At 45.2% G+C, this 22,065-nt stretch overlaps 1 protein-coding gene across 5 annotated transcripts in view; it reads left to right on the top strand.

Moving 5' to 3' along the window:
- The first annotated feature begins 2,079 nt into the window (after nt 1–2,079).
- Nucleotides 2,080–22,065, top strand: part of FGFR1 (fibroblast growth factor receptor 1) — a 134,816-nt gene continuing 114,830 nt past the window's right edge. For 2 of the 5 annotated variants that reach the window (XM_029603944.1, XM_029603939.1), the window contains exons 1-2: nt 2,081–2,771; nt 14,582–14,776. In XM_029603944.1, the coding sequence (XP_029459804.1) occupies nt 14,686–14,776 (91 nt within the window). In that variant the 5' untranslated portion in view covers nt 2,081–2,771; nt 14,582–14,685. Of the gene's footprint in view, nt 2,772–14,581; nt 14,777–22,065 lie in introns of all 5 variants that reach the window. The other 3 variants (XM_029603942.1, XM_029603941.1, XM_029603940.1) reach the window with 2 other exon arrangements.

Raw genomic sequence — 22,065 nt, 5'->3', positions numbered from 1 at the left:
CATGCCATACTGGGTCAGACCAAGGGTCCATCAAGCCCAGCATCCTGTTTCCAACAGAGGCCAATCCAGGCCATAAGAACCTGGCAATTACCCAAACACCAAGAAGATCCCATGCTACAGTTGCTAGTAATAGCAGTAGCTATTTTCTAAGAACTTACAGGCCGATTCAGTAAAGTCCGCGGGAGAGCGGACGAACGCCCGCTCTCCCGGCGCACGCACCGGCCCTTTGCCGGTGCGTGTGATTCTGTATTTAAATTAGGTGAAGCGGTAAAAACGGGGAAAAGGAGGCGCTAGGGACACTGGCACATCCCTAGCGCCTTTTTGACAGAAGCGGTGGCTGTCAGCGGGTTTGACAGCCGACGCTCAATTTTGCCAGCGTCGGTTCTCGAGCCCGCTGACAGCCAAGGGCTCAGAAACCAGACGCAGGCAAAATTGAGCGTCCGGTTTTCGGCCCAACAGCCGCGGGCCAAATTCAAATTTTTATTTTAATTTTTTTTACTTTTTTTACTTTTCGGGACCTCCCACTTAATATCGCTATGATATTAAGTCGGAGGGTGCACAGAAAAGCAGTTTTTACTGCTTTTCTGTGCACTTTCCCGGCGCCGGAAGAAATTAGCGCCGACCTTTGGGTCGGCGCTAATTTCTGAAAGTAAAATGTGCAGCTTGGCTGCACATTTTACTTTCTGTATCCCGCGCGCATACCTAATAGGGCCATCAACATTCATTTGCATATTGAGGGCGCTATTAGGTGCTGCGGGTTGGACGCGCGTTTTCCTCCCCTTACTGAATAAGGGGTAAGGGAAAATGCACGTCCAATAGCAGACTAACAGTGCGCTCCATCGGAGCGCACTGTACTGTATCGGCCTGCTAATTAATAGCAGGTAATGGACTTCTCCTCCAAGAACTTATCCAATCCTTTTTTAAACACAGCTATACTAACTGCACTAACCACATCCTCTGGCAACAAATTCCAGAGTTTAATTGTGCATTGAGTGAAAAAGAACTTTCTCCGATTAGTTTTAAATGTGCTACATGCTAACTTCATGGACTGCCCCCTAGTCTTTCTATTATCCGAAAGAGTAAATAACCGATTCACATCTACCCCTTCTAGACCTCTCATGATTTTAAACACCTCTATCCAGGGTGGAAGATCCTGGAGATTGGAAAGTGGGGGAATGTCCCTTCTCCCCCCACTTAAAGTCTTAGAGTGGTATAGCAGTGCCTCTTTGAAGTGGGACTGCTGGAGCAGTTGCCTGGGTTTATAGCACCCTAGGCAATTTCCTATGTTGCTTATCCCTAAATCCAGGCCTGCAGAAGACCTAGCTCAGGGCTTTTGTTTCCCAGAGTTGGCAGGGGATGCTGCAGAAGCAGCAACAGTGTTCACAGCACAGAGAGGGAGGGAGGCCCTATTCAGTCATACAATGGGGACAGGTCACAGAATGAATGAACTGCAGGCTAAGTGCCTGCACAGACTTGGGGTTTAGAAATATTTCTAGCCCGTCCACCACCCTCCCCTTCAATTTGGTGACTGGTGTGTTTGTTTTTGTTTTGTTTTTTTGCGGGGGGGGGGGGGATGCCCAGGGGAATATAGACTGATTCTAATTTAATTGGATGCCTAGAGCAGCAAAAGAAACTGTAGGACTAAAAAAAATATTCTCACCTCTAAAAAATGGACATGCTATATTACATTACAGTAACGTTTCTGATTTTTTTTTTTACATTGAAAATAAAATTAATGGATTGTGAGGACAGGAAAAACTTTAAAAGGAAAATAATCCACACCTCTAGAATGATGGCTTTGATTTCCCTGTGGCAGAAAAGTCGTTAATGGGGAACAAGGAAACAGCACAGATTGTCTTTCTAAAAGATAAAAACCCTGGTAAATTACAGGAAAGAGAGAAAAACGGGGGGGGGGGGGGGGGGGGGGAGGTGAAGTGTGTACAGTGTGGAAAAAGAAGTAGAGAGACGTGGAAAGTGCTAAGGAGACTACAGCCCCCAGAAGGCAGTGGTGGGGAGGCAGGCCCGCAGACAGGCTCTGAGTGGCTGGAGTGAGGCTTGCACGGTCCCAGCAGTGAGAGGGAGCTGAACGCGCGTCCGTCACAGAACACCGAGGGAAAGAAGGAGAAGGAGCAGCAGCAGCAGCTTCAGCCTCGCGTGGGAGAGAGAGAAAGAAAGAAAGAAAGTCGTCTCAAGTTTGCGATCGGGGAGTGTGGAGTGGAAGCGCGGGCTGCTGTTCGCCTGTCTCCTACCAAGTCCTGAGCTCGCTTTGAACCGAGATCTTTTTTTTTTTCTCCCTCCCCCCACGTTTCTCCGCCGAAGTTGGGAAGGGAGGGAAGAAGGAGAAGGGCAGATGCGTTAAAGTTCTTCTCGGGACCCCTTTGGAGGGCTTTGATGGACCCGTTCTGTGAGCAGTTACTGGGCTGGAATAAAGCCCCCCTGTATTTCATACTTAAGATGCCTTTTACAGAATAACCCCGCTTCCACCGCCCCCCCCCCCCCCAATCTGCTCCCGAAGAAGTGAGACAGGGGGGAGAGACACCTGAGCACTTCTATTGTTCAGGTCCCTGAAACTTTGGCTCGGGTTTTGCTTCGGTAATTTCATTTATTTTCCTGGAAGAAATTCGGGATTGGGGTGGGTGGGGGCGGGATTTTTCACTTTTTTTTTTTTTTTAATGTTATTTTGAGGACTCGCTATGTTTTGAAACCCTTTAAGGATTAAAAAGCTGTTCTTCAGGCGGATCAGAAAGAAGCGGATTTGCCAGCAGATAAAGGTGGGTAGTTTTTAAGCCATAGGCAGAGCTGTAAACGTTTATATCGGTGGTGGTTTCTCTGCTTTATAAAGTTGGGGGTATTTTTTGTCTCGCGGACGATTGAGCTCCTCGCCTGCCGTGTGGCCAGACCTCCGAGCTTCATAAACTTTTCTCCCAAACTTGGAAATTTGGTGGGGGGGAATAACTTAAGTTTAATCGGCCATCGTTTTCTCCCCGCTGTTTTCCATTTTAAGAGGGCAGCGATCACGTAGTTGCGTCTAGCACCCGTCCGGAGCTTCATCACAACGTGTATCGTGGGAGAAAAGTCATTTAATTTTCCCTTCACTGTAAAAACATTGAGTCGTTTCTTTTGCTCTCGGGAGAACCTTTTCAACTTAAACATTGGTAACGCCGGGAAGATTTCCTGGGGGTTTTGTTCTCTGCTGATCCTTTGCTAAATTAGGTGGCGAAGTTAAATCTGATTTTTTTTAAAATGTATTTCGTTATTTTTTTTTTCTCTAGTAATACTAATCAGTTGTCTATGCGCCTTCACGTTTCCTGGCAAGTAAACAGCGATCGGCGAGGCCAGAGAAGGCTGAAAGTGACTCCGGTTATAGCAGGGACTAAATGGAGCTTAACCCGGCGTTGAATACTCTTTCCCCTCTCCCCGGGGGGTGCTCTTCTCGTTCACGATGTATTTAGGATCCCCACTGAAAGAACTCTTGCCTCCTGAACATTAAGACAGTTTACCTAGCGTGAGCATACAGAGCTGAACTTCATGGTTTGCAAGTGAAGTAAAAGTAAATCCTTCCTTACGCCGATGATTTGATTGAATCTAGTAATATATATTTTTTTTAAGCTTGGGGGGTGGGTAAGGAAGATTCACCTTTGGAACTCGCGGAGTGGGGGGGGGGGGGCGGCGGCGGCGGCAGCTGCTGTATCTTTTTTCCGTCTTTGAGACGCGACTATTGCTGATGAGTTACTGGCAGGGGTGGGGCGGAATTGAACGTCTCTCACCGTCACGGCCTCCGTGGCTTCGGGAGGTAGAGCGGATATTTCGCCTTTAGGTGGGAAGCCGCTAGCTGTGCGTTTCCAGCCTGCAGACGCTGCTGGGGAAGGTGGGGTGGGGGCTGCAGGGCTACGAGCCACGTGCATGTCTTGCACCGGTGGCGCCAGGCCAGGGGGGCTGCATTGGAGTAGAGGCTTCAGGCTTACTTTCTAGCCGCGGACGGTGCCTTGCATCCCTCCCTCAACAGCCCCTCATTTGGAACTCTAGTGGGACTTCTTTTCGGCGAACATCTTAGTGTCGTCCCTCCCCTCCTCTCCCGGCTTTTCAGATCTGGAGCTCTGACGGTGGCAAACCTCACTGAGGGTGTTGGGCTAGTTTTTGTGGCACGTTCAAATAATTGTCAGCTGTGCAGTTCACGGGGTGGGCCCAAACAGAAAGTATATTTAAAAACTGACATTTGCATAGACAATTTTGCATCATTTCCCCCCCCCCCCCCCCATATATGTATGTACATACAGGCATCTGGAGGTAGATTAATTAAGGTTTTATAAAACGATTGATGTATTTCGGAATTTTTCGGTTTCTTTATTATGCTTCTGACTGGTGTGTGCGTTTCTATCGCTCTCCTGACGAAGTGACCAGAACCGTTCAGATATATTGAATAAGTAATGTTAAAAAAAAAAAAAAAAAAAAGGTTTCGCCTGCAACTTGGTGGTTGACCTTCATTTCCATCATGTCTAAAGGAGGATTTTAAACTGAATTGTTAAAACTTCCGTTCATAAGAAAATGCTTCATTTCCAGCACTTAAAATGAAACTTTTGGCCTTTTTAAAGAAACGAATTAAATAAGCGGAGATGGTTTTCCTTGGTGTGTGAGAGGGGGCAGTGGGGCCTCACTGAATATTAACTGGTGTTGAGTGAATGAAAACGCTGGGTGCACCCCTGAGCCTGCAGCCTCTCTTTCAGTTCTCATGCTGTGACTTTCAGCAAGTCACTTAGCCTTTCTGGGCTCAAGAGTAGATTGTAAACGGTTACTAGACATGTACTTTGTTTTGCATGCTGATGGTGGTGTATACAGGGTGTGAAAAGCAGACTGGAGATTTACCAGTCGGGGGACAAAAATCAGTTTGTGCCGGGGTTTTTTCTCCATTTTCTCTCTCATCATCATCTTGGTCATCCCCACACAAGGTAGGATTTAGGCATAGGCACATTCCTAGGGCACCAGATTTTGAAAGTCAAAAACTGGAACACATCCCCCCCCCCCCCCTCTCTCTGATTTCTGGGGGTGAAACCAACAGTTTCCCGTCCTTTGCCTGTGAGCTCTATAATCTGAAATCCGGCCCTGCCCCCACTCATATCTCCCTCCTTTGTTCTTTTCTGGCTTTCTGCCATCAGGTGCCTCTCTCCTCTCTCCTTCCTTCAGTCTTTCCCTTCTCACCTCGGCACCCACCCCCCCCCCTCCCCTTTTTCTGGTTCCTTCTCCCTCCTATCCCTTTGTATGCAGTTCTATATGCTGAGCTGCCAAGGGCCTTGCAGGCAGAGTGTGGGCAAAAATCTGAGCATGTGTCCTACGAATGCCGGTATAAAAAAGTTTTAAATAAATAAATAAGGGGTTTCCTATGTTGACAAAAAGCACAGGAGGGTAGGGGCTGTGTCCCTGAGCTGCTGCTTTAGTTTTGTATTGGGGGGGGGGGGGGGGGAGAGAGAGGTCAAGAAGAGCACACTCACTGTGGTCTCTGCTGCAGCTAAGACGGGTACTTCATGGTCAGCTGTGGGATGGGTCTACCTAGCCACAGTCACAATTCTTTCTCCACTCTTTAGCCCTAAAAAATAGTTTGGGTTGATGAGCAGACAAGTGCATTTTTTGAGTCCTGGCTATATAAATAAATTTGTATAGTTTAATTTGGCTTTAAAGGCAAATCAGTTTTGGTCCAATGACATAAATGACCATGAGATGATGGGAGGTGGAAGATCCCAGGGAGAGAAGACCTGATCAAAATGAAAATAAACTATTCTGGTCAGGTACTCAGATGATGTGGTGACAAATTTAGAAAATTTAATATTTAAAAAAATATCAGAGTGCAAAAGAGACAGGAAAGCAGAGTGAGTGAGTGGAGGGGAGGGGCTATGACATAAAAAAAAAAAGTCAACATCTGGAAAAATGGGTAAAATAGAAGAGTTGAGCCCAGAGGGAACTGGTGTGCCAGAGCTGCCAACCATTGTATTTATAAAAATATTGCACTTTATGTTGAATCGATCTAGTAAGAGTTTTCAATCCTGTCTTCCAAATAGATCTAAGACACCTTTTTGGTTCCTGAAGTTTGCAAACTCCTTTTTGCATTCACTCACTGAAATAACCGGGATGAGTATCTGGATCCTTTTTTTTTTTTTTTTAAACAGTTGATTTCTGGTTCATTTAATGCCACCTATGTTGTGTTTTATTCAGACACAACCAGCAGAAAATCTTTTCACTGCTTTTTCTCCTTGGTTCATTTTTGGTTTGGTACGCACATCTCATTAAAAGTTCTCAGCAGCCTCTTCAGTGTTGTGTCTGAAATCTTTGCTGGGATGGCTTTCAGCCTCTGCAGGAGCTGAGCTGATATGGCCTGAAAGAAAACTGTTTGTAGAGTTTCTGTTTATGGTGATTTGAACTTTTTTTTTTTTTATTTGTTTGGGGGGGGGGGGAAGAGAGTATAGGGTGCAGGCTTCAAAGGTGTATAATGAGTTGAGTCTAGGGTGTCACTGAACGGTTTTCCCTATTGGGAGGCATGAGCGCGAAGCTTGGTTTTATTAAACTTTAATTAGGACTGCAGCCCTTTCATCACACATGAGCACTTTCCTCCCTTAATCTCTGGAGGTGACTGCCAAGTTTTCACACTTTTTCATTGTTTCTTTTTTTTTCCTAAAAGGATTAGAATTGACCAAGATAGAATGTGCTTTGCAGGAATGTTGGGCCTAGGTACATAAAATTGTTCTAGGAATAGGAAATCTGGTGGGCCCCCCCCCAGCCCCCAACTGATGTTCAGGCTGGAACTGAGCTATCCTCTGTTTAAGAAAACCTTTGGCGGGAGGGGGGCTTGATGCTCTTTTATTATGCCTCGTCTCCCCTTACTATAGCCTCTGGGTTCCACCACCTCCTGAAATTGAAACCTTTTGAAGAGGTTACTATTTTTTTTGTTGTTTGAAATCGTGCCTTACAGCAGGCTTGTTTCAGCCTTGTCTCTCGGGTATTAAGCACTATTATATAGCACTATATTCCTTTGAAGGATGAAAAATAGCTTTGAAAGATGGAATTTAGCTACATATTTCATTGGTAGCACAAGCAAAGAAGTGCTGGCTGTTTGTGTTAATCTTGTCACATATATACCCTCGAAGGAGCGCTTATAACTCCTGCAGCTGGCTCTGGTGCAACCTTGCTTTGATGGCTGGGGCCTCTCGCTGCTGAGGGAAACCAAGCTCTTGCTTCTGATCTTTCTGGAACTGGTTTATTACATTGGTTGCTACAGATCTGGCCATCAGGCCCTCCCGCTGCTCTTCTGAGAAGGCATCTCAGGGTACAAATGGGAGTCTCTGAGGCTACCTCCGCTTAAATTGTTGTCCCGTCTTGCAAACTAGGCCTTTTCCCATAAGTGGCAACTCTCATATCTGTTTACCCCATCTGATCTAATGTACAGCTCCCCTTTTTTTGTCAATTTGTTTTTTTGTATTCAAGCAGTGCGTAAATGGAATATGTTTTCAAATTGTTATGCACTGTACGGTTCTAGTACTCCTCCCTTTAAAGGTCAGCCATCCCAATCGGCCTTCCCAGAACATGCCCACCCTCCTTTTCAGGGTTGTTTATTGCATTGCGCCCTTTAATTTTTTGGAGGAGATGTCGTCATTTTCTGAAAGTCAGAGATTTGGAAGCCAGTGCCCTGACTACAAATCCAGTCCTTGGGTTCACACCACCCCAGTGAACCGCTGGGGATGGGGGGAGGGTCCTGAGATCTCTGTGCTCAGGTTTGCATTTGCTGGGTGAGGGGCCCAGGGTTGCTGTATTGTGGAGGCAGTGTTCTTACATATTTCCTTTCCTGATTGTGTCTAACAATATTTTCATTGTGCGGAAAGCAGGATGGACTGTATCAGATTGCATTGGTGCTAACCAGAAAAAGCAAAGAAATGAGTGGCCAGGTTTTTATTTGTATGCATTTGTGTTTTTACTTTTTTTTTTCCCCTAGTAGTGGCAGACTGGCTTATGGGAAGCATAACTTTGCTAAGTGAGATCGCAGTGCCTAGTGACAGTTTTCTTTCGGATGCAGTGTCAGGCTTCACAAGTGCACATGGCAAGCGATTGGGAGGGGGTCAATAAAAAAAACAAAAAACAACATGTTTCAGTTGTAGCCTCCCCTGCAGTTGCCATGACCTTGCAGAGTAACAGGCCAATGCAATATAGTGTGCTCAGACTCACACTCTATTGGACGCGCATTTTGGACGTGCTGAAATAACCCCCGATGCAATACAGTGATTAGTGCATCCAAAACGAGCCATGTGCATAGCTAATAGCGCTCATCACATGCAAATTCCATGTAGATGAGGCCATTAACTATTACCTCGCAATACCAAAGATTGCTGCGTGGCCAAGGCACTCATTTTAACATGGGAAATTTAACGCCTGCCTGGGAGCTGGCGTTAAAGCATGCTGCATTCAAGAGCTCACTGGAAAAAAAAAAATCTTACTTTCTGTGATTCCTCCTGTTAGTATCATTGTGATACTAACAGGGCTATTCCCAATTGGTCTTTTTCACTGTGAAAAAGACCAATTGGGAATAGCCCTGCCAGGGGTGGGGAGGGATCTCTGGCCGGGCTATTGTGGGCGCCCAGCTACATCTGGGCATCTGATGCAGAGCAGTAGGGATGCACAATATCCATCATGCATCCCTTTTAATGTGGCAGCTCATTTGCCTATTGCATCGAATGCCCAAGAGAGGTGGATGTGCGAGTGTTCAAAAAATGTGCGCCCAGTTTGGACACATGTTTTTATGCAATTGTATTTCATTGGCCTACTTGAATGGTGTCACCAAGTTCCCTGCGTTTGTGAGATTCTTCTCTAAGTAAAAGGGAGCCCTAGCTTGTAGCCAGTGCCTGAGCTATATGCTCCTAGCTGAGGAAGAGGGTCCAGCGGAATGGGAGATGAAAATTGGTAGAAATACACTGGCACAGAAAATGTATGCACTAGGATACCACAAGGAGGAAAAAGAAACCCAGCCAAACAAACTTTTTTTCTAGCATTTTCAGCAATGAAAGCGCCATATTTAGCATTGCTTTTTGCTTTAAATATATAAACTGCAGGGTCTACTTCTGTTCCATTCTGTAGCATCACAAGCAATGTTCCCTCCAAAGAGCGACTAGATGTGTGCACGTTTTTTTGTGTGTGAGCAACAATTTTTGTAAACCAACAATTTTTGAGCGCCAGTATTAGCTTTGCATTTCTGAATAAAGTAGAAAGAAAAATTTATGTGAGCAATCATGTAAATCCTGTGAGTGATGCTCCAAAATGTATGATAATCGCTCATGTGCTCAGCTTAGAGGGAATATGATCACAGGTCCTTGACTGGTGCCTGTGTGTGTGCTGGGCGGTATCGCTGTGGTGTGCAATAATCAGGGGATGTTGGTCTGGATGGGAGCAAAAAGGAACTGTGTTGGGGGATAAATGTGTGTGGTGGGTGAGGGCAGTGGCTGCTTATTTTGGTTTTTGGGATTCTGAGTTTGGTGGCTGCAGTGAAATCTTGTTTACTTCAGAGGCCTGAATATGAAAGATTTCCTGTTCTGATTTATGCAAGGGCTGTAAAAACACGAGCACAACCCTCCTGACTGGGTACACAGCTACTCCTAGTCCAATTATTTATTTGCTAAGGGGCCGATGCAATACAGTGCGCTCAGCTGAGTGCACTGTATAACCCGCAGTCGGACGCGGGATAAATAGGCACTGATCCGATCCACCCCTAGTGCAATAGGGGGATTAGTGCCTATTTAACACGCGTCCGACGCAGAGTGAATGAGATAGCGCTCATCACATGCAAATGCATGTGAATGAGCCTATAAGAACATAAGAAATTGCCATGCTGGGTTAGACCAAGGGTCCATCAAGCCCAGCATCCTGTTTCCAACAGAGGCCAAAACCAGGCCACAAGAACCTGGCAATTACCCAAACACTAAGAAGATCCCGTGCTACTGATGTAATTAATAGCAGTGGCTATTCCCTAAGTAAAATTGATTAATAGCTGTTAATGGACTTCTCCTCCAAGAACTTATCCAAACCTTTTTTGAACCCAGCTACACTAACTGCACTAACCACATCTTCTGGCAACAAATTCCAGAGCTTTATTGTGTGTTGAGTGAAAAAGAATTTTCTCCGATTAGTCTTAAATGTGCTACTTGCTAACTTCATGGAATGCCCCCTAGTCCTTCTATTATTCGAAAGTGAAAATAACCGAGTCACATCTACTCGTTCAAGACCTCTCATGATCTTAAAGACCTCTATCATATCCCCCCTCAGCTGTCTCTTCTCCAAGCTGAACAGCCTAACCTCTTCAGCCTTTCCTCATAGGGAAGCTGTTCCATCCCCTTTATCATTTTGGTTGCCCTTCTCTGTACCTTCTCCATCGCAACTATATCTTTTTTGAGATGCGGCGACCAGAATTGTACACAGTATTTAAGGTGTGGTCTCACCATGGAGCGATACAGAGGCATTATGATATTTTCCGTTCTATTAACCATTCCCTTCCTAATAATTCCTAACATTCTGTTTGCTGCAGCACACTGAGCCGATGATTTTAAAGTATTATCCACTATGATGCCTAGATCTTTTTCCTGGGTGGTAGCTCCTAATATGGAGCCTAACATCGTGTAACTACAGCAATGGTTATTTTTCCCTATATGCAACACCTTGCACTTGTCCACATTAAATTTAATCTGCCATTTGGATGCCCAGTCTTCCAGTCTTGCAAGGTCCTCCTGTAATCTATCACAGCCTATTACTCATTCACTTCGATTGCAAAAAGATAAATGTGCGTCTGAGAAGCACATTTATTGCTCAGATATTAACGCCTGCTGAGCGCATTGAAAGGAAGTACAGAAAAGCAGAAAAAACTGCTTTTCTGTACTTTTTAAAAATAAAATAACTCGGCAGACCGAGTTATGAAGACCGACGCTGGTAAACTCAGCCTCGGTTTTCATAACCGGCTGTCTGCCAGTAATGAAAATGGCCGCCGATAAACTCGGCGGCCATTTTTAATACTGGCAGACAGGCAGTCTGTGTTACTAGGACTCCGGGGACAGTGGAGATATCCGCGATAGTACCTATCCATCTAAACCCTCCCTTGTCAGTGTATTGGGAACATTTCTCTTACTAAAAATAAAATCTACATGTAAAAGCATATTTGTAGAGAAGTCACTAAATATCTCAGCGTGCAATCAACTGACCTTACAGGCTATTTTCATCTTCTGTCATAGTATCATTTCATATAGTGGCGTGCCCCAGGGATCTGTACTGGGGCCAGTATTCATTATTCATTAATGATCTGGCAAAGGAAGCAACAATTGAGGTGATCAAACTTACAGATGAGACAACATTATTCAAAGTAGTTTAAAACACAAGCAGAGTGTGAGGAAATGCAGAAGGACTTTGTGAAACTGGGGAACTGAGGAAATTTAATGTGGACAAGTGCAAAGTGATGTACATAGGGAAAAATAATCCCAACTACAGGTACACAGTGCTGGGTTCCACATTAGAAGTCGCCACTCAGGAAACAGATCTTGGAGTCCTTATGGACAGTTGGTTGAAAATCTTCAGCTCGGCGTGCAGTGGCTATCAATAAAGCAAATAGAAGGCTGGGAATTATTTGGAAAAGAATGGAGAAGAAAGCACAATATCAAAGCCTTTGTAGGTCTGTGGTACCTACACATTACTCGTACCTTGAGTAATGTGTACAGTTCTGGTTGCCTCCATCTTAAAAAAAAAACAAAACATAGTGGAACTAGAAAGGTACCAAGAAGGGCAACAGAAATGATAAAGGGGATGGAACAACTTCCTTATGATGACAGGCTTGACAGGTTAGGGTTCTTCAGCTTGGAGAAGGGATGACTGAGATAGCATAGAGGTTTCTAAAACCATGAGTTGTGCGGGACAGATTAATAGGGAACTGCTATTTACCTCTTCAAAATAGTACTAGGATTAGAGGATATGCAATGAAACTGACTGGCAGGCAGATTTAAAACAGATTTAAGAGTATTTTTTTTCAGTCAGTGTACAGTTTAAGCTGTGGACTTTTTGTTTCTGGAAGATACGGTGAAGCCTAGCAGTAGAGCTCAGTTTATTAAAGGTTTGGACAAATTCCTGGAGGACAGGTCCATTACTTTTTACAGCTTGCAGTGAGCAGCACGGAAGGGTTCACGCCATTAGGTCTGCTGGTTCCTGGAATAGATGAACCCTTGGTCTGACCCAGTATGGCACTTTTTACATTCTAAGAAAAATTGGATGTGTCAGTTACACTAGACAAGAAAGTTGCTCTGTTTTTCTTGTTTGTTTATTTAAAAATTCTTGTATACCGCCTATATAATTTGTAGTGGATCTAAGCGGTTTACATAGAGTACATTCATAAAAATTAAGAATATTATTATAAACAACTTAAATAGACAAAATCAGAATCTAAGTAGAAATAAGTTAAGGTTAAGAGGTTGGAGAGAGAACTCGCTCTTGGGTCTCAGCTCGGGGCTCTGATACCTGCACGTCACTGCTAGGGTAGTTTCTGGACACGAATATGAAAGCACAATTGTAGTAGGGTCTCGTTCAAATTTTGTGGGAGATGCCACTGGGTACTGTGGAGCGAGGTAGGTGATGGAGTAACTGACCTTAAAATGACTGAGGTAGGCTCATTGGTGGGGAGGGGTGCTGTCATGTGTAAGTGGGCACAGTCTTGTTCAGGCACTGCTCCCTGTCTTGGGAACCTGTAGGAAGCATGTCCGGGTCTAACGCCCTCCTCCTCACCTGTCCCGTGCTCCCTGAGATCTGGGCCGGAGTTTCTTGCTGACCGGTTTCAGCCCTTTCCTCCTCCCTTCAGCTTGGCCAGCTGCACCAATGACGGGCCCATTGAGGTATGCTGGCTGTAGGAAGCTAAGCACCAAAAAATGCCGCCCTACTGAGCTAAATGAGGCGTCTTGTGAAGTGTATGGAGAGAAGAATTTGGCCAGGTTTGGAGCCGGTGCTGACTCGCTCCTGAGTATGTGATCGCTGGCGGGAGACTGCTGCTTGTCTGTTAGTTCAGGGCCAAACACATAAGGCTCTCTTGTTGGGATGAGTCTCTTTTGAGGACAGTCTCATGTTCACTGCTGTATGTGTGTGAGGTGAATAACGTGCAGAACATAACAGAAAGAAATCTGTTTCATTTGCTATAGTATACGTTTTTATTTTTTTTTTTCCCTGAAAGGAACATGCATTGATGTATTTTTTTTTCTACTGCCAATTAATATTGAATGAGTAGTTTGATAAGAAGCATCTTCAAATATAAATAGATTGGTGTTCTGACTACAGCCAGTGCTGCTCCTCCTATGTTGGGCACTAATGTAGGTTGTTAGATTATGTCAATAGACATTTGCTTGGCTCCAGCTGTCAGGAATTAATGCCACTCTATAACATTGCTGTTGTACCTGAATTGCAGCCTGGCACACACTGAGCATAATGGATATTGGATAATGCAGTAGAAATGAGTTTCTGTACTGGGCTCGGGCATGGAAGTTTGGCCATGGATCATCTGAGCTGGTAGAGCCAAGCATTGCAATGCCAGGTATCAGATGGCAAGGGAAGTTTGGAAAGCTGAAGATGGTCTTTATTTCACCATAGGGGACCACTCCTGACAGAACTTCCTGCTTTAACCCTCTGCTGTTCAAACTCCAAGAGGAATCTCAAGGAGGCTACTCAGTAGGGGAGAGGGGGGTGGCCTAGTGATTAAACTAAAGGGCTAGGGGCTAGTAGGCCAGGGTGCAAGGTCCTCCTCCTGCCACCGACACTGTGTTCTTAGACATCACTTTCTCTTCTATTGCCTCAAGTACCTGCTTAGACTGTAAAGTTCTCCAGGGCAGGGACTTGTACAGCTCATCTGTTTCAGCTTTATAAATACATTAAAGTCTAGTGCCACAATCTGCCAGTTACATCCAGCAATTATAATGCAAGTGCACTTATAATATGTTTTGCAGTTTTGTCTGGAGACGTCTGAGGGCTGTAGAGTTTCCTTGATGTCCACCGTGCAGAGTTCTAGTGGACGTATTTGTCTCGAGAAAACGGGATCCTTTGTGGGGTCTGCAAGTCGCTGGGATCTGGAGACCATACAGGATGCCCAGCGCCGCAGCCTTTCAGACATAGCTCTACAATGATGCGCAGTAACTAGACTCAGAAGAGCAGTTAAATGAACCCAAATTTGAAACTTGTGAGCTGTAATGGCTGCTCCAAGGTGACCTTTCTTTCACTGATTGGTCTGGTGTGCTGGTGCTCACAGGCTTTAAACATGTACTAGTTTAATTCTGGCATTGTAAAAGGAAGTAAATTGGCAACCTTGATGGGCCTTAGAGTCCTTATCTGCCGTCATAATTGGTTTCATGAGTTACCATGAGGTCTGGGCCAGGGTTACAGGGTTGGAATGCCTGTCAGTGCGGTGATAACCTTTGACACTGTTTAGGATATATGGTGGTGATCATTTGCTGTTTGAAGAGACTTAAGAGGGAGTTTGTGCTGTAGTGATTGTTTGTTTATTTTTTAAAATTCTTGTTTTTATCTTTTTTTCCTTTTGAAGGACTGGCACGAGGAAGTGTCTGCTTGAGGCTGGGGTCCTCATGGGGTTCCAGAGCCCCTGTGGCAGGCAGCAGTAGCAGGAGCAGCGGCGGCGGCGGAGCTGGGATGTTCTCCTGGAGAAATCTCCTCTTCTGGGCTGTGCTGGTTACAGCCACTCTGTCAGCTGCCCGGCCAGCCCCCACGCTACCGGAGCAAGGTAAGGACCGGAAGGGAGGGGCCAGAGCTAGTCAGTTAAGGGGCATTTGGGGAAAATGTGCAGGGACTGTGTGTGCAGTGGACTGTCTGCTTATAGTGAGGGGAGCAGTCGGTGTGACCAGTGGCACATTAAGTCTTTGGGTCCGTTTCATGGATCTTTGCTATTTGCCTCATTGGTCAGTGGTAAATGTTGATCAAACTTTCAAGCTCTTTTGTTGCTCTCTTTGGTTTTACTGGATCGATTTTTTAGTACCTCCGGAAGGTGCTTTTAGTAGAGACCAGTCACTCGCTTTTTGTTTGCAAAAAGTCATCTTTACATGGCGTATATTAAGGCCCTCATCATGGCTTCAGCCTTGCTAGGTTTTACTGTGAGTTTAATTAGGAACATCTGATGTTCATATCTGCACATGTGTAGGCCCGGGTTTCTTACCAGTTCATGTGTAAAAACTGACATGGCTTTCAGCCCTGGTGGGAAATAGGGCATACCATGCTAGCACCCACTTATACTATAATAAAGCCTTCCGTCCGGGCTATGAGAGCTCGAATTTTGCAGACTGGCAGAGACGGGGCGTCCAGACGTGGGGACATGTTTGGGGCTCTAAGGCTTTACGCCCTTTTGCCGACCTTCAGCGAGCCTATGACTTACCCGAGTCGGCTCTGTTCCCCTATTTGCAATTGGCACATTTTGCCAAGGCTACCATGCTTTGTTTTTCACTTGCACAGGAACCTTCTGCTTTTGAGAAACTGTGTGAGAGGGCTCATAGTTGTACTAAACTGCTATCTAGGCTCTATCAATTGTTATTGTTGCAGGATCCTCCTCTTTATACATTTCAGAAGGCGTGGGAGTCCGACCTCCAGGTCAGTTGGACTCCTCGGCTCTGGCGGTCGATTTTTCAAAGGGTGGGCAGGGGCCATATTGCTGCCTCTCTTATTGAAAACTCGTATAAGCTGTTATACCGCTGGTACAAGTGTCCATCACAATTACATAAATTCCTGCCTTTATACCCAGATTCTTGCTGGCGAGGTTGTATGGAGGAGGGCACGTTCTATCATATGTGGTGGACCTGTTCCCGGGTCAGGTTGGTCTGGAGACAGGTATCTCAATGGTTGAGATGTCTTTTTCCGGGGCTGCCATTTCTTACCCCTGCTCAGGCGTTGCTGGGTTTGGCACCCACAGGGCTTTCGCGGGATTCTAATCAGTTAGTTCAATATATCTCTACTGCCAGTCGTTGTGAGATAGCACGTTTATGGAAAGATACCAGAATTCCCAAGATAGAGGACATTCAACATAGAGTGCGGAAAATTTATTTCTTATGCAAAATTACAGCATTCAAAAATAAGACAGTCTCCCGTTTTACATCCATATGGCGCCCATACCAAAAATGGCTTTCCAGTGTTCCAGTGGGTATTTCGCCTTAAATATTATGTCTGTGGTGGAAGCCTCGAATCTTCCATATTTCTTGTGGGACTAACTCCATAGGTTACTATTTTTGCTACTGTGTGATACCATTTACGCTCTGCTCTTCTACTTTTTTCTGAAATTGTGAAGCTAGGGGGGGTGGGGGGGGGTGATATATTCATTCAATGTAAACAACTTGGTTTTGACATTCTCTACTGTTTCACCTACAGTTCTTTTCGGATTTGAATGCGGATTTATAATGTTCCTTATGTGTACCTTAATCACTGTTTGATTGGTCTGGTATGTAGGTTTTCTATTGCTGTTGTTTCAATAAAAACCTTTAATAACAAAAAAAAAAAAAATGACATGGCTTAAATGTCTGTGGAATGGGACTCCCTTCATATTCCTTGATATATATAGTCTCTTACTACATTTGGTTGTATTTTAGTTTTGCAAATGATGATAAACTGTTAAACTTTAGGACCCTCCCTGAAAGGAGACACTGTCACATGACATAATGTGTGTAGCTTTCTAAACATCCTGATGATGACCTGTTGATGACTTCATAATGTGCACTGTTTTTTCAGACATTCAGGATACAATGATGTTATTATTGAGGTTCCTCTTTTTTTTTTTTTTAACCTGTTCACCTGGTAAAAGAACAGGAGGCTTTCTACAGAGAGGAACTAGGATATAGGGGTTCCAGGTTCAAATCCAACTCCTGCCTTTGATGTCTTGGGCAAATCTCTCCATCCACATCGGCTTTACTTTATCAAACTGTGATTTGCTGCTAAATGTTTTCTCCTCATTGACTGTAATGTTGTAGCCAGTTGTTAGCAAAGTTGTTGAGACCTCGCACAATCTAGACATGGGAATGCAGAATGAAAGAATCTAAGTCAATCTGAAATAGTTGCTCAGTTTGTCTTCATTCTAGTAGCCAGGTTGCCAGAAATCCTGTAGAGCAGTGCTACGAAAGAAATGAAGTCTCTTGCTGGCATCATAGAGGTAGCTGGTATATGAGGCAATAATGTTGGTGGGGAGGGGGGAGGGAGTGTAACGAAGGTTGGAGTAGGAGGAGAAATGATAAATCTGTTCATGTTAGAGTCTGAATTCCTGCGTGGTTACAACCAGGTCTCCCATGAATTCTCAGGAAAGCAGGCTGGAGAGTAAAAAAGAATTTTTTGTTGATTAATTTCAGTAAGAAACCAGGCCTTGGAGCCCCAGCCGGAAGTAAACTTACTAAATAATGAATTTCCAGCTCGGTTACAGAAGACCCACATCTTACAAATAACATTTTCCACTGTTTTTAATCAACGTTTTTCTGAGCTCTCTACAGCATCTTTGACCACCCCAAGCAACTCCTGTTTCCAATCAGAGTAGTACGCTCTACCAGGGCATATTTTTTTTTTCCCTTTTTAAGCATTGGGTTTTTTTTTTTTCTTTCCTAAATAAAAAAAAAAACCCAACCTCCCCACCAAATTCATTTCTTCCACTAGAGTAGACAGGGTTGGCTGTCTTTCCTGTTGGGATTTTGTTCTTATTTTGAAGCACAATAGGCCGAGTATTAACAGTCCTTGTAAGTGTGGTGCCTAAGGCGGAAGGGGGATTCCCTTTCTCTAAAAATGCTCTCGCCTTTAGAAGCAAGGATTGTCATCAGTGGGAGGAGGAGGAGAAGGAGCAGATCTTGCCGTGCACAAAAGTCCAAGCTAGACTGTGGTTTTGTTTTGAATTACACGAGGCGGTCTCTTTTGTGGTCTTCCTGGGATGCTCTTGAAATTTGTGTGTGTGCAAAGTCGGCCTGGTAGCATAAGATGAGTATAGGCTGAAATACTTGTTACCTAGAAAAATATATTGGCCTACGTAATATTTCTTAGTCGGTGTTGACCAATAAATTCCCTCCACGACCTGATCTTTTCACTGTAAATGTCATTCCTGGTCTGCATTCTCTAATACATATATATATATAGCTGGATTTAGGATGTTTACTGCTAGCTGGATTTGGGATACTTTGTACTGGCATGGGCCCGGTCTAGTAATGTGGAGAGGTCATTTTGACCCCCTACTTATCAATAGTCATTTAATGTCCCTGAACCTAAAATATACATTCAAAGCTGTGGGGGAATTGGAGGTTATAATCATGTGACTTGTCTTGTGCAACCTTGTGTTCATGGATGGCATAGCCCACTGGCTTACTAAGTAAAAATGTCAGACCTCTATCTGCTAATGCCCCTTTTTGTTTTGATCTGATGAAGAGCGTGTAACTCCCAAAAGCTAGTGAAGAAATGCATTGTTAGACCAAGAAAAATAATCACTTTTTTTGGTTGACTTTTATTTCTTCTAATGGCCCTTTTTGAAACTGTGCTAAGCTGACAGTATCTAGCATTTGGGTATGGTGTAATGTCTTTAGAGGGGGGGTGGGATTTTAACATTTCTCTGAAGAAAACACCTGTGTTGGAGGAGAAGAGTTTACTATTTTGCGTTTGTGGTGATTCCCTATAGACAGAATCCCAACCAGGATTTCGGTGCAGTCAGTTAAAACCAGTTACGGCCAATAAGAGCCTTGGGATCTCAACAGAGCATGAATGTTTAACGGGAACCTGGGCAACTGGGTATCTTCCCCATCCCGTGCAAGTGCTGTGCTCTTTCTGGTGCCCGAAGGCATTTATTATTCAAGGCGTCAAGGAAACAGCTTTTCTTCTTATCTGACAGTCTGCGGCTAGCTTGCCAGCAAGAGCCTTAGGGGTAGATTTTCAGACGAGCGCGAACAGCCTACTTTTGTTTGCGCTCCAGGCGCTCCAGGCGCAAACAAAAGTACGCTGGATTTTAGTAGATACGCGCGGAGCCGCGCGTATCCACTAAAATCCTGGATCGGCGCGCGCAAGGCTGTCGATTTTGTATAGCCTGCGCGCGCCGAGCCGCGCTGCCTCCCCCCGTTCCCTCCAAGGCCGCTCCGAAATCGGAGCGGCCTCGGAGGGAACTTTCCTTTGCCCTCCCCTCACCTTACCCTCCCTTCCCCTACCTAACCCACCCCCCCGGCCCTGTCTACAACCCCCCCCTTACCTTTGTCGGGGGATTTACGCCTCCCCGGAGGGAGACGTAAATCCCCGCGCGCCAGCGGGCCTGCTGCGCGCCGGGCCGCGACCTGGGGGCGGGTACGGAGGGCGCGGCCACGCCCCCGGGCCGTAGCCACGCCCCGTACCCGCCCCCAAAACGCTGCCGACACGCCCCAGCAACGCCGCGCGCTCCGGCCCCGCCCCCCGACACGCCCCCCTCCGAGAACCCCGGGACGTACGCGAGTCCCGGGGCTCTGCGCGCGCCGGGAGGCCTATGTAAAATAGGCTTCCCGGCGCGCAGGGCCCTGCTCGCCTAAATCCGCCCGGTTTTGGGCGGATTTACGCGAGCAGGGCTCTGAAAATCCGCCCCTTAGGGTATAGATTTCTCCTTTTTAGGCTCACACCCAGCCTGCCATGAAATAGCATAAAAGCAAAAAGTGGATGCTTCTGAATTATTAAAAGTGCAGATGGCTATGGAGAGGTGGGGGTCACTCTGTATTTTTGATCGGTGCTTTGCACAGGGTGCTGTTTTAGGGAAGGGAGAAGGATGAATGTCACCGTAGCCCCTGGGACTTGTATTTTTGCAAAATATTAAACAAAACTTCAAGCACTGGCAGAAACAGCATGTGCTTTAGTTGTGTAAATGTCAGTACAGTAGTGAGGAGAATTCCTAGAGAGCAGGTTAAAAACCTTTCTTGCTAACTCTGTGTGACCCTGGACAAGTTGCCTTCTCTCCCTGCACTTTTACTTGACCCCAATGTAAATAGGGTATTTATACGTCCGTTCTCTATTGACGAGCGGGCATGAATTAGCCATTACGCGTGGGGTGATGGTGCTGACACGGACCTGGCTCTCAGAGTTCCGTAAAGATGTCACTGAGCATACGTGGGAGTTCCCGCATGCGCCTGCTGCCTCGTGAGCTACTGCATGGACATGACCCCCAGTCTCTTGCTTAAGTTTTATTTTCAACTTTTGGCTTTGTGCATTGTTGCCGCTTCGTTCCTTCTTCAGTTTTGTGCCACTGCCTTGGCAGCTGCTGAAACTGAACCTTTTAGGTTTAGCAAGTAAAAAAAAAAAAAAAAAAATTGAAGATGAGTATGCATAAGATAAGAAGTCCAAGATGGAGAAACGTTTCTCACAAAGTGGGGCCATCTCACTAGTGCCCGTCTCTGTGGCATTAAGAGTAAATCCTTCCCATTAGGTGGTAGATCCTTCTCATCTAGGGGACTTCCCACACAAGTCTGAAAGGGATGAAGTGAACTCTGTCCATTCTAAACTCTTACCAGATAGTTCCCCCTCAGAGCAGCAGAAGCCACCTCCAGTCACCCTCACTCTTTTTGGCTTAGTGTTCTCCCATGGGTGGGAGAGGAAAAAAGATTCTTTGGGAATTCCTTCAGATCCCTTAATTAGTTTGTCTCCACAAACGTCTCTTCTGGATGATCTCTGCTATTCCAAGTTCTTGGATAAGCCGGCAAAGATGCTTTCCACCAGCATCAGGAAAGAAAAGACCAGAGACTAGATGGCTTCTTCAGTGTCTTCAACCTTCCACTGGATTCCGTGCCTCCTACAGGACCTCCAGAAGAGGATGTGACAGATATAGACGACATGCCTACCAGTGGCCTAGAACTGACTTTAATATGCAGATTCTATGCTTCCCCAGGTTTTGGTATCCTTCAACTTCCCCCCACCAATTGACAGAGGTGGCATCAGTATTGAAATATGTTAAGCCACACCTATGATCTCTTGGGAAGGGCTCAAAGGTGTTGGACACATTTTGGGGGGAGAGTTTTTCAGGGGTCCATACTGAGTGCCCAGATTGTGGCTCACCAATTCTACATGGTACAAGATTTACAAGAATGCATATAAAACGTAAGCCTCCAATAGATTTGATAAACCCGGAGCAGGTAGACCTTTTTTGAGCAGTGGAGAAATGTGAGAAGCACCTCATCCATTCCGCTTCCAAAGCTTTTGATACTGAGGCTAGGACTTCAGCTGCTTTTATAGGAGATGGATGGCTTGTGTGGCTGCGAGCAAGTGACCTCTGAGAATATATGCATGGTCATCTTGTGGAGTTGTCCTGTACAGGGACAGTTTATTCGGTAATACAGTTAGAAATGGTGAGTCTTATTAAAGAACATCAAAGACTTACATTTAGAAAGAGAGTTAAAACCTGGTTGTTTCAACAAGTTTTTAGTAATTGAATTTTAAATTGTAGGGTCTGATGGAAGTAAGATTGAGGGATGACCTTTGTATATATTTATTTATTTATTTATTTAATTTTATAATTCTGCTAATAGTGTATTGTTACATTGTTTTATGATTTTTAATGTGAACTGCCTCAGTTTTATATGATGCAGTATATCAAATCAAATAAACCACGAATCCACTTTGCAGTCTGTACCAGCTGCAGTGAGGGGCCAACTGGCCCGCTCCCAATGCTAGTATTTTTCCTACAAACATCCATTCTTTAAAAGATGTTCCTTCCAATTTTGTCAGCATTATCAAGCTACTCTAGCAGCTTGCCCACCTGAGGTTAGCAAAGGCTCAGCAGCAGATAACAGCCTAAGACCAGGATAGCTTTTGACCATTTTGAGAGCAGTCTCCTCATTTCCTCTGGTGGGAGGGGAAGGGTTCAGTCCTTCCTCCTGAACTGGTTCCATATCACCAAAGATCCATGGTCCCTGAATGACCACAGCATACACTTCTCTCTCACCTTCCTCCAACCCAATGGACTTCAGTTGTTGATGCTGATGCTTTTCAGTCTGCCCAGCTGCAGCTGGAAGTGGTCACTTCTTCAGCAGAAGGTGGTTGAACCTCTCCCTCAGGAGTGTGGCCAGG

The sequence above is a fragment of the Rhinatrema bivittatum genome, chromosome 5, assembly GCF_901001135.1.
Source record: "Rhinatrema bivittatum chromosome 5, aRhiBiv1.1, whole genome shotgun sequence".
Classification (NCBI taxonomy): Eukaryota; Metazoa; Chordata; class Amphibia; order Gymnophiona; family Rhinatrematidae; genus Rhinatrema; species Rhinatrema bivittatum.
Note: the sequence above shows the minus strand (reverse complement) of the source record. Positions and strands in the feature narration are given on the sequence as shown.